At 39.9% G+C, this 13,172-nt stretch overlaps 1 protein-coding gene across 4 annotated transcripts in view; it reads left to right on the top strand.

Moving 5' to 3' along the window:
• The window catches only part of EGF (epidermal growth factor), a 60,724-nt gene extending 53,168 nt beyond the window's left edge, over positions 1-7,556 (top strand). For 3 of the 4 annotated variants that reach the window (XM_075751448.1, XM_075751450.1, XM_075751447.1), the window contains 2 exons: positions 3,200-3,302; positions 4,826-5,174. In XM_075751448.1, the coding sequence (XP_075607563.1) occupies positions 3,200-3,302; positions 4,826-5,031 (309 nt within the window). In that variant the 3' untranslated portion in view covers positions 5,032-5,174. Of the gene's footprint in view, positions 1-3,199; positions 3,303-4,825 lie in introns of all 4 variants that reach the window. The other variant, XM_075751446.1, reaches the window with a different exon arrangement.
• Positions 7,557-13,172: the final 5,616 nt, after the last annotated feature.

Here is a 13,172-nt window from a genome sequence, read left to right as displayed (position 1 = left end):
TGAGGAACTGTGTTCTAAATTAAGGAAATGGCAATGTGATGACATGGCATATCACGGAGTTATCTTCACAGGAAAGTATGCCCTCCATAAAAAAGGCTTCTTGGAAGCCAAGTGTGGTGTGTGCTACATGAGATGTTGAACTTTGTTTTGGGGGTTGATGAAATTACATGTCTTTGTATTAGAGGCTGCTGCCTTGTAAAGAAAAACAACTAGGATGTTATCGGGCAGCTTGGGAGGGAATATAAAATACCAATTTTGCACTGGTGTAGGTAGAAATGCTGTCATGATCTGGTTGTACTGGCCTGTTTCTGTTGTTTTTGAAGTTGCCTGAGAGAATTTGACCCCGTAAGATCTGATCTAAGGACCTGATTCTTACTGCCATTAAAAGGACATTACACTGCTGGGTGATTGCTATTGAAACCTGAAGTTGGCAAAGGTGACATATTTGACATCTGTGGCTACTTCTGTGCCCAGTCTGAGACTCCTTTCTCAGAATGGTGTGACTTACCCTGAGAGCTTGTCTGCATGCACATATCATTCAGCTCTGAATAAGGCGCTGGAATACAGGTATCACCATACTTGTCCAGGTAGCATCACATTAGCTAAGCAGCATACACTCTTCAAAACAAGCAGAGTTATTGCAGTGGAAAAGGCTACTGGAAGAGTTTATACTTGTACAGGATTGGTGATGAACTCTAGTGAATCACATACCTTTTGACTGGGGTAACTGCACACATGTTTTTCCAGTATGGGTATTACTGCAAGGTTTTAAAGCCTTCCACACCCAACTATAACTGGAAAGGTACAAGAACTGTGTGTGTAGTAGTCATGGTCACAAAAGAATTTTACTTTAAATGGCCTGAAGTTTGACTCTGCTCCAAATCTTTGAGTCCAGAAAGAGACGAGTTTGTTCTACTTGGGACTCTCTTGGAGGGGTTAAATATCATTAAATATTTACAGTGGAAATCCAAGGATTTTTAATCAACCCGAAGAAGGACTCAACAAATGGTTTAGATTGAGTGTCTGGCAGGATTTGTGAGCGGGTAGCAATTGAAACACACGGTCAAACATATGTTGGCAGTACTGAATTGACTTCACCCTGGTTATGACATACTGTTCCTTAGCTAGTCAACTGCATACTCTTGTGGACCTTTCATTACCAGCACTTTGTTCCTCCAGGTACTGGACAGCAAATATGGTGGTGCCATCATTTGTTCACAGCAGAGACAAAAACCACAGTTTGCAAAATATCTGAGGCTGAGAAAATCAGAAACATTTGTTGGGACTGAGAACAGCTCGTTGCCTGGGAGCAGTGCTCTAGGAGGCCTGCAGCTCATCAGCTCTGTCCCCACCTGCCATTGTCCCCATAGTTAATGCTAGTGGTCAATGACATTTTTGCTGAATATAGAGGTAATTTGACAGCTAAGCAACGGACTGAATCAACTAAACCAAATCCAACCTACTCATCTATTACACACTCATGTTAAATTTCACCATGCATTGTTGCACTGGGAGACATCAAATACATTAATAAAGTAATTTATTGCAAATAGTTTGTTGCAGGTTGGAAGAGAAAATCACTGACCCTTTGCTAATTATTGCTGCTTACGCAGTAGTGGACTCCTGCGGTTTCATGCGCGTGATTCTCTCTGTGCTGATGTAGCCATTGAGTGTTAGGTTCACTGGGGCTTCATGCATGCATGCACTCAGGTGAGAAACTGTAGCATTGCCAAAAAGCAGCACGAGGTTATCCATTCCTACTGTTCACTTAAAGTGGATTATTTGGGAGCTTTATGTAAAAAAAGAAATTATACTACCTCGGGGACAGAAAACTCTATAGTTCCTCACCTCTTAAGGTACTGGAATAGGTTTTTGGATGCTGTTGATTTACACAGCATTAATAATCCTAATTGTATTGGGACCGGATGATGTGTATGCAGTAACTAAAGAGCTCATGAAATTCACTCCTTTTGTAGCCCACAGTGCTACTGCTCATTTGTGAGGCTGGGGAGAGGGAGTGCAAATACTTTCTTGTTCTTGCCCATCTAGGTTAATGTAGAGGATAACAAGATTTTTATGGTATCACACGTATCAAATGCTAGGTATCATGATACTGAAACTATACCTATAAATTGCCCAAGTGCCATTCACTTTACCTCTTACTTCTATTCTGCCAGGTGAGGCTACATTTAGCTGAGTGTATGCTTAGGTATTTTTTCACATTCGTATTAGAGTACCATAAGCCAGGCTAGGTTTGTCCTAGGGATATGTAAGCCTTGGTAAACTTCTGCACATGCCTGGATTTTGATGCTTATTCTGAGACTTTTCATCCAGCAAGTGTTCTGTTTTGCACATTCAGAGATATTTTGCAGAATCTCCTCGGGGGTCTGTCACATGTGGGTTAGCAGCTGTAAGCCTACAGATTTTATGTAAATGAACTGATGCCTAAATAGTCACACCTGCTCCATCTGTGATCTATCCACATAAATCCACCAATTATCCACCTGGACCACTGAATCTGTCAGTCCTTCTGTTGGAACATCTTATTTACAGACGTTTTCTCTTCTTCCCTGTATCTGCCCTTTAAACATCCCCCCTTTACTGGGTTTCCCTCTTTCCCTCTATACTGCTTCAGTGCAGTGCTTCACATTGCTTTCCTCTACCCCTGTTTTTTCTATTTTCCCCCTGGTCTTTTCAGCATGTTCCCCCAGAGGGTCCCATCTTCTGCTTCCAAGGTGTCACTTCCACTGGGAAGTGGATGTCCATCTCTGGGACGATGGGACCACACTCCCCAGAAAGGGAGGTTTGCTTCTTTCCCTGTGTCTGACAGGATTTCCTGCTGTCTGGTTGTGGGTCTCTTTAATACTTTTAAAGTGGCTCTCAGTGCTATGGAGAGGGTTGATTTTCATGAGCTTTTGTTCTTGAATCTGGAAAGGTTGATTTGCAAGGCAGGAGAACAGGGTAGCTCTTTACTAGACTGGGACTGCACACTTTCCAAAGGAAGACCAGGGCTGTCATCAACTCTAATGTTTAATTATCTGCAGGGGAAGGGTCATCCCAGAAGCCAGGATGACCTTTTTCCCCCTGCTGTGGTTGGAGTGTGTGGCCCTTCTAGTTTTCCCCTTGGGTTTCAGAAAACCAGTTCATTTTATATTAATTTGGGCTCTGTATATTTTGTGCATATTGTATGTATTTGCAGCTTGTGGTTGTTAAGGAGTGTAACAGTTCTCTGGAGACTAAAGCGGTTGATCTAATTGAGTGTGAGACAGCAGATCCTCATCCTGCCTGTCCTTCAGAATATGGTGAGTAGGGTTTCCTTCCTTATTAGAACTCTCCTCACCTTTGTACCAGCAGAAGCAGTGGCTGATAGAGGAGACAGAGAAATCAAAATTATATTTCTGGCCTGTTTAAAGCTGTTGTACACAGCAGAAACATGTTTTTATTGCTGTGAAGAGACCATTCAGTCCTTCACTTTGCAGATTATTCATGAGAAATTACACCACAACAGTGCTTTCACACTCGTAAGAAGCCAGATGCTTCTCATGATCGTAATAATACCATATTTTTATATTTATAGAGAACTTCACAGGTTCGCTTCATAACAAGTGAAGTTATGCCCCTCATACCGATGAGGAATGTATATCTGTGAAACAATATACTTTGACGGTCCTTATTCATTCAGGCAGCATAACTGGTGTGAGGAGTCCAGGTCTCCCCAGAAAATTTTTGCCCTGCGGCAGCAACTGCAGTTCTGCTTTTTGCGTTAAACGAGGTGTTTGACTGCTTGGGGAGTGTTTGGTGCTTAAACACAGATGCAATGAATGAAGATGTGCCTCCCATCCCTGGTGCAAAGGCAGCAGGCAGCACAGAAGCACACAACAGGCTTCCATGGCCCTCAGGTTACCAGCTGGACCACTCTGAGTTTTAGGATATGCTGCCTTATAGATGGCAACTGAAGCTCCTAATTGCTCAGATGGTGAGAACTGATGGAGGAGAAAGACTGATACCCTTAACCATTTGTGTTAGTTACCATATATACCTTCTAATTACAGAAGTTACTAGAGAACCTGGTTTGCATCAGTCATTTAGAAATATGCGAAGACAAAAGTTTGAGGATCCTCGAATGGGCAGGCACCTTGCATTATTTTCAAAATTGCCCATCCTGTCCTTAGACATATGTTGGGAAGTCACTTTATTCATCAGTAGAAAATATGGCTCACATTTACTTGGTTGGACTAATATTGTGAACATGTGTAGAACTGTATTGTCCAGGAAAGGAATCCTGATGTTTCCCATTAGGAGGCTCTGTTTTCATTTATCGTTTTATCAGATGCAGCTATTGGAACAGAAATTTCCCATGACAGGTGTCTGACTTTTTTCCTAGTTGAAAATTTTAGCAAAAGAGGTTCAAACATTTTAGACAACAAGACTAGTAAAGAATCTGATGTCTTTTCTAACATGTTAAAGAAGGTTCTTATCTACCATGTGAGTGAATTAATTCTAGGATCTTTTGACTTTGGAGCAGGGGCTTTAATTTTGCCAGGCAGGTAGTCTTCCTGTCACGGGCATGCTTTATCCTGTTCTTATGTATTAAAGCAGAAAACCATGACATTTAAGAAATGACTTGTCCTCGGCAAAATCTGTAGCAAGTTCTTGACTTTGCCTCGTTTTGTTCTTTTGACATGGGTTGGGTTTGTAATTTTCTGAACCCTGTTCTGTGCTTCCTTTCATAGCTTTCCTCTCCCAAAGCTGCTATTAGCTTTCTTTTAGCTTAGTTGTTAAGCTTTTCAAATGGCTTTCAGTAATACGTATCCGTTTCCTCCAGTGGAAGAACAGACTGTAACATACAACAAAGGAGCAGAGACTTTGGCAAAAGAACGAGGCTGTCGACAAGACATTCCTGTTGGTGAGAAATTGCGTCAGCCCATGGGAATGGTGAAGGGCCCTCCTTGGAGCATCCACTCCCAGCCCCTGGTGGAAAGGGAGCCCTGCGAGCTTGCCCCAGCCAGCCGGCTGATGCAGCCAGACTAGAAGCAGCCTGGGTTTGAGAGGGAAAAGGCAGAAGGATGAAGTCTGTAGAGAATGGGAACTCACGAAACACTGAAGCAACCCTCATTTTTTCATTAAAATCTGGTCTAGGAAAAAAAAAACCCAACCACAAATCAAAACAGAACAGAGAAGTCCTTGCCACTCCTTCCCTGTCATCTGTGCTTGGAAGAATTACCGTGAGCAATGTATTAGCAATGAGTACTCTATAAGTATCACTTTAATGGTCACTGCTGCTAACTTCATTAACTGCCTGCTAAAAGGATACTGAAGAGAAAACAGAGGAGTGGGTGATTTGTCAGAGATAAGTATTTTCTAATGGACTTTGTTGCAAGTAGTGGTCTTACACAGAGTCCAGAAACTGCCTAGAAAATGGGCCACAAGGACAACTGCAGAGAAACTGGAATGGAAGTTGAAGAAGGAAAATGATTTAATAATGAATCTTTTTATTACAATACTGTTCATGGACACTTTAAGCCTCTCCCCAGCACTGCTGTCAGGTCAGTGTAACTTCTTGGACTTCACCAGAGAGATTCTCGTATCTGCTCCTGTAAGTGAGCACCAAATGGGATCTTGCATTTCTCAGGTTTGGTGGGCTGGACGATTGTTTATGAGCATATGGTATTAATGATGGTCACATCTATGAAGTCAGAGGTAACTCTTGAGATGAAAAGTGATTCTTCCATTAAATTTTCCAGTCTACACTGGTACTTCAGAGCATTGCAGGATTGTTTCTGGACTGAGGCAGGGGGGCTGAGTCTGCTTTCAGCCCTGCGAGGAAGCACGTGCTGGAGCTGTCCTTGCCTCACAGAAATGTGTCTGGCAGCAAAACCTGGTCCATTTTATAGGACTTAGTGTGCGGAAAGATGTCCAGCCAGTTGCTGCTCCAAAAGAACAGGAGGAGTGGGACAAAAACAAAAAACCCTCCTCAGTTTAGACTGACTTCCATGTAACTGATTTGTGCTGCCATGGGAACAGTTGGAAAACAACACCAATTTGTCTTGTAACTGACTTTCTAACAGCTACAGTTCCCTTCCAGTTATTTACTAAGAACTAACTCACTTATAAAGGTCTGTTGTATACAGAGTTTTAGCTTAGTTTTTTATCATATCAAGTGATTTTCACCACTGATCTTGACTTCCTAAGGCTGTTTTCAGAACGTTTTGGAACATATCTGGAAATCAGCTAGATTACTAAAAATGTTTTTTCATTGCGGGGGGGTCTCTCAATCCTCTATCTTTGAAGCCTACTACCATAACTATCAGATGCCTTCTTTAAACTCTGCTACAGTGTCCACCACTAGTGTTTCTTGTAATTAATTAGCTGGATAATAGTGCCAAATGTTATTAATATGTGTGTCTACCATCCTGCTTTTTGGTTTTTTAGAATCCTGCCAGGAAGGTATGGGATGTCATTTGGTTACCAGCTTTGTAGGCCAATGACAGGGAAGAGTATTGAATGTCTCTTACCTTTTGTCCAAAACAGTTACACACTTGAGTAACTTTGCAGAGTCAGTTCTGATTTATGTTGGTGTAAACAGTAAGAACATTGAGCCCAAGGTGTCTAAATTACAAAAATTATAAAGCTCTGTTGTGTAGAGAGTTTTCTTTTAATTGTTTATCTTCTAAAGTGATTTTTGATGGTGGTTTTGAATTATTGAGTCTGTTTTGTAATCACATCAGTTCTGAACTCAGAATAAATTTGTAAATTAGGCATTCCAGAGGTTAGTTGGAACTAGTAGCAATGAAGATGCATTCTCTTGTGTGAATGACAACAACGGTACTTCCATGGAAAGCGAAGTGGTTGAGGAGAGTTGGCATACTAAACTGTGTTCAAGAGAGAACCACCACTGGGTTGAACCATTAGTATTTGGTAGATTTGATTGTAAGTTCAGTATAGCTTATTCATTAACACTGTTAAAGGCATCTAGTCTGGATTCCCTGGTCTTTCACGGTTAATCACTGATCTTGTGTATTTTGATGGGAAGAGAGTCCAGCTATAAAGGCCCCAATTCACTAAAGCATTTTATTTCCATGAGAACTAGAGAGTAAAATGACTTTGATCACTGCACTTTGGTTATCTCTGGTGAAATATGTTTGTGTGCTTAAAATCAAAGTGCTGTGTTGAATGACAGTCAACATTTAGTTGGAAATTTCCCCGATCAAAGTAAATAAAGATTTGTAACTTTGAATCTTGTCTAAACAAAGGTGTTTCAGACTCCTTACAAATTAGTTTCATATTCTATCCTATGTTTTGTTTACTTTGCTTTCCTCCAGTCTAAGGATCTAATTTTTAATTCGACAGTGTTCCTTACAGAATAAGATATGAAAATCAAGCTGATATGTTTTTGTAATTGGGTGTTTTGAGTTTAAAATGTTTCCTAAACTCAGCTCTAAACTTAAAATAATCTTTAGTGTAAAACCTTGAAATGATATTTCGATACAAATATAATATATTTGGTTTATTTGTATGCTTATAAAGCTATTGATTTATAAAATAAATTTAAAAAAAAAGACCTGGTGTCCCTCTTGTTTTAGAAGAAGAGAATGGAAAATTCTGGTTTCTGTCAACCCATGTCATATTTGTTGATAGTTACATTGGTTTTGTACAGCCACAGTGTGTAATGCATTGGTGCGGCACGTGCAGATATCAGGGGGTTTTTGTTCACCGCTCAGAGAATCTATACTAATGAGGATTATCTTCTGCAGCTCACAGGTAGATCCCAGCTTGAATACGGTACATTTTTATTTATTATTTTAGTTATATATTCCTATAAACCAGTGGTAGCTATATACTCCTTTTTGTGCACATTTAAATGACTGTTATGAATGTTGCTACTTGCTTGTCTAGAAATATTATCCATGGCTTCACAATATGTTTTCAAACTGATCTCCAAGATGTTATTCTCAGGCTTTATGTGCAGATCAGTTGAAATCAAATGGTTGAATCCTGGAGTTCCTCAGGTTTTTTGGCTAGTTCTTCTGGTGCGCAAAAAACCCTGAAAACTTTTAAAATTATTAGACTTTCTGGGTATGTAGCTAACTTAGTTTTGACCTCGAATCCTACTGGTATGCTGTGACTTCTAAAAATGAAATTAACATGTGTTATATTAAGCTGCAAAAGAGGAATTTAGAAACATAGGGGGGGAAATCTTGACGAGTCCAAAGTGAGAAAACTTTGGCAATTCTAAAGAGCAAGCGAGAAAATATGTTTGTTTAGTTCAGTAAATCCTGACTTTATTGACATTGACATTTCAATTCTCTAAAGCTATGTTTTCATCATAAATAAGTGAGGAATGATCCATGCTCATTCATAATAGACGTAGGCAATGCAACGGTTCCTAGTCACAGAAATGCATGACACATCTCATTTTATGTCCCTTTTGTAGTCACTTGCAGCTTTGCAGAGGTTTATCTGTTCAGGCAAAAATTTTCCATCCTGGTAATCTCTTTCAGGATGAAAATATTTAAAAAAAAAAAAAAAATCTAGGGAAAAAGTAAAAAATTATTCAGAATGGGCTTAGGGGAATCCTCTGCCTTGTTAAAATATGTTGATTTTTTTGTCTTATTAGGAGTCATTTTATCTCGTGTTATTTCAGGGTGTTGCCTACGCTGTTCAGTTAGTCTTCAGGACACACTTGGTGTTACTGCTTCGCACCCTGATAACTTGCCATCTTTATCTCTGTGCATGTGAAAAGGAAAGATGTTAGTGGCATTAGAAGCCTCCTCCAGAGCCCCAGGAATGCACCCCAAACACAATCTGCAAGGGTGATAGCCTAAGTTGGCTCACGTTCCTCTGATCTTTTATTGAGACTGCTGTTTAATGCCAGTTTTGATGTGGACCAGGAACAGCCAACTTTGTGAAGACTATTCATCATGGGATTAACTTTCAGGCACTCCTCAGTACTGAGGTGGACTAGATTCAGACTAGTGAAAAGCTGTAGTCACTTCTAACCAGCCTTAGGGGCCCTCAATATCATGCGATTTCAAGACTTTGAAACTTGTCTTTTGAGGCAACTGCAGCAATAATCATCTATAAAGGTGCAGAAGACTTTTTCTACTGGGACCCTGGCCACTATTATGTCTTCCTCCTCAAGCCTAGATGTTACAACCAAAATGTCTTCTCCCTGCCTACTTTCTTTCTGGAAGGGATGAGTTCTGAATCTTTTGTTCTATTAGACGCAGCAGAAGCTAAACCAAAGCCTAGAAGGAATTTCTACACTTCATAGATCAAGAGCCCGTAGTCTGACAGCTGCCTCTTTTCCGGGTAAGAAGTTAGGATATGTCTTCAAGATTAATTTTAAGAACATCTGGGTCCTAGACCATTGGTTTTGCTCGCACCCACTGCTGCATGACACCAGTACCTTTCCAAGCATCCAGCTTAATACCACATGCCTTCCAGGAGCTTCAGTTCACTGATGGACTTGTCCATGTTACCCCCAATCTGGCCCCGTTAGTCTGACCGTCACTGTGTGCTCGTTACAGGTTATGGGGTCCTGTCTGCCAGCCAGTTTTCAGTTCACGTAGCAATATTGGCCTTACTCACGTAGCCTCTATCCAAACCAATTTGGAATGGTTTTTAAAAGTAAGTCAAAGACACTATGTAAGGGCATTTCTCACTTTTATATGACCAGCTACTGGAAACATTGCAGCTGGAGTCCTGGTTCATTAATAAGTCCCTTAGGTATTAATATGATGCAAACAAAGAAAAGGATACTTAATAATTTATAAAAGAATTAGCTACTCATGCCCATATAAAAAGAGATTTATTAAAAAACCCCACAGTTTAATAGCTTTGTAGTTTCATGACCCAGCAATTTTTGTGCAGCTCTGGGATTTTCATTGATTAAAGCCAACAAGTTTTATGTGCTGTATTCAGTCTGCAGAACAGTGTGCACATTTTAATGGACATGATCTTTGTTAATATTGATTGCACAAAACAATACATTTGAGTGTGATGTAATAAATTGAGAGAATGCACAGTTGATATTTCATTAATCTGTTAACAGTAGTTAGTCATAATGTAAGAGTAGAGAAAGTGTGCTATATATAAATTTATCCATTTTTCACTCAAGAAAGAACTAGAAATATTTAGACTAAGATTTTAATGGCCCTTTTTGCTGTTTACTTCTTGCTTGCAAAAGAAAGGTGAGATCAGTTCTGTGCAGCCCGTATGCAGTGTGTGTGCCTGTAAATAGTAAGTTAAGAAGAAGAAACATGTATTTTAAATGGCTCTTGAAAGGTAACTCTTTGAAAAAGAAATCAATAAACTAAATACAGCCAGATGCTGAACATCTCACTAGAGACCAAACGCACTAATAATTATGGGAGATTCAAGGATCCCTACAGTATTTGTATGAAATAATAATAGAGTTCAAACTTATTTCCGCTGACCTTAGTGTTGCTCATTAAAGGTTTTAGCAGAGACCTGGATACAGTCGCATTCAAGCGAGGTGTTTGGAATTAAAATATAGATAAAAGGAAAAAGGTTAATCCAGGTCAAGGGAACAGACCAAAACTGGGATTGCATGAGATTATAGTATCTTTCCTCATTTCTCCAATGGTCAACAGCAGTTAGTTTTAGGTAACACTCTTCTCTGTAAAATCTCCTAAATGAGAGCCTAAGCATGGTATTAACTGTCCATTTTTTGGCTTTGTCAGCATCCTTAATCACTATAAAATGATTTTTGACCTCTAAGAGAGTTTTGTTTGCCTAAACGCAGAAATGTGCAAAACATCACCTCCGGGAGACTGATATAAAGGCACCCCTTACTGCTTATTATATGTTGTAATCATAACAGTTCTTTTCTCCTTTCTCATACCTAATAATCTGTATCAATTGTAGGAAGTACATCAAAACACACTACGTGCCCATCTTTGTAATAGTGAGTGAACCATGACCCCAGAGCTGAACACTACCAAATGCTGAGGCAGTTGGATCTGGCTCTGATCTACCTTGTGGCTGGATGTAACAATAAACCAAACCTACAGCCTTCATCCAGCCAGCAGTTCCCTACTCTTCTTCTGCACCCCGTATAATATTCCCTCAAAATGCACGTTCAAAGCTTTGTGGCTGAGGATGCCGCTACTTTAGAGAGCGGTGGTGAGCAATCAAGAGCTCTTGGTTCTGTTCCTCACTCATGGGGTGGCATCAGGCAAATAACTTAGCAGGTCCTTGTGAGCTTCCTCCTCACTCGAATTAAAAAAAGAGATGGAAAGAAGGAAAGAAAGAGAAGGATGCAAGAATTCTTACCTATATTCTAATAGCTCTCAGTGTAGTGTGTTTTTTGATCTTTGAAAGAAATTCCCATGGAAGGGCTGCTCTTATAAAAAAAAAGCTAACATTAAAATTGGTGGACTTGGAATCAAGCTGACTGGGATTTACATTTCTTGCTGCTCCAGAGACAGACTAAGACCTGCTTGAAGTGGATGTATCTTTAGCACGCTCATTTTAAACCAGATCTGAATCTAACCCCATTCTCACACTATTATACAGAAAGAGTGGGTACTGTACACTCTAACTCGGTCAATATTTTATTTCTGAGTGCTGTTAACTAATCTTTCTTGGTAAACTCAGCCCTTTGCCTACAGTCTATTCACCACAGAGTACAACTTTAATCCTAAAAGAGTTGAACTGTGCTAACCTTTTGAGTAGAGATGAATTCCCCCTCTGTTTATATGTGTAATGATAAGCAGATCTAAGATTTTAGAAATGCTTTACAGAAGTACTGAAACTCTGCGTCAGGAGACTTCAATAAGCAAAACACAGGTATGTTTGCCTCTGTGTATTTTAGGATGAAGGGAGCATTAGAAGCATTCAAATGTATTGGTGCGAGGTCTTCTGATCTACAATAAGACAAGGCATGCAGTGTGAAGTCTGGTTCAAGAGTCTTTTCAGTTAAAGATTTCAGCCAAACCTGTAGTGTGTAAGCTGGGGTATGCGAATGTGCTGTATACCACCCAGCTTGCTATGAGCAAAGCAGGGAAGGGTGGCTGGGTTCTTTAAACAGTTAGACCTAACAAATGACTCGTTTTGAAGTCTTAGGAAAGAATGTGTGCTAGAGTGCACTAATACTGGCAAACAACAGAAGAGAAACGGATATGGCCAAAAGTTGGCAGATCTTCTCTTGGAATGTAAAGGGGGGTGGGGGGAAGAAGCCAAGAATAAAAAGGCTAGGTGTTATTCTTTCCACATGTGTTTATAGAAAAGGGATAGATTTCACGTTTCACCTTTTCCCAGTTTAATGTGTATTTTTTCTTCTGGTTTGATTTTTTGCTACTTTTTTTCACCATCCATTGTTCTATTAGAGGTCATTCAGCCTTACATTTAGATGGCCCTGTAACCCAGACAGTATCCCTCTGCTTCCCATCTGCAAAATCAAAGGGTCATATTTAGTACACTACTAAGCATTTGCATTTATCCTGCATGCTGTGCATAGATAACAAGCATTCTTCAAAAATATAAAAGCCAAACAAATGCCCAGAAGGACAGGAAACATCTTAAATGATGATGTCTGGCAGGTCTCAAATCTCCTCATCATAAAAATAAGAATGAAATAGGGAGTTTATTTTTTCTGCAAATGGTCTGGAAGAGGGAGAGGGAATGACAAAACAGTTGTTAAAAGCAATGGTTCATCAGAACAGGCCTTCCTGAAGACAAACCTAGATAATCTCTCACATGACATAAATTAATGTAAACTCTTCTTTATAGATCTCTCCTTCCATTATTTCAATGTGTGAAACTACCATTTCTGGTGCAATGTTTTGAGGTTCTTTTGTATGCATGTTTGTGTGTTTCTGTCTTTACATTAGCACATAGTGAATTAGTTTAAGGATTTGATAGGACGGATTATGTTATTATACTAATGGACAATGGATATATCCAAGAAATATCACGATCCTAAATGTAGTATTCAGAGGAAACAAGCTCTTTCCAAGGGTACAGAGTCTCATTCTTGCCCCAGCCTGTGGATGAGCGAGATCTGTGCTACCTCTGTGGGTTCAGTTCAGTGGCTCTGGGCAGGGCAGTGACCAAGTCACTCTGCAACATGTATTCACACTGGATTGTGCTTTACACACTTGCCCACTGGTTGCACTTAAGCTAATAGAGAATGCCTATCTTACTGA

This window comes from Balearica regulorum, chromosome 4, assembly GCF_011004875.1.
Source record: "Balearica regulorum gibbericeps isolate bBalReg1 chromosome 4, bBalReg1.pri, whole genome shotgun sequence".
Lineage (NCBI taxonomy): Eukaryota > Metazoa > Chordata > Aves > Gruiformes > Gruidae > Balearica > Balearica regulorum.
Note: the sequence above shows the minus strand (reverse complement) of the source record. Positions and strands in the feature narration are given on the sequence as shown.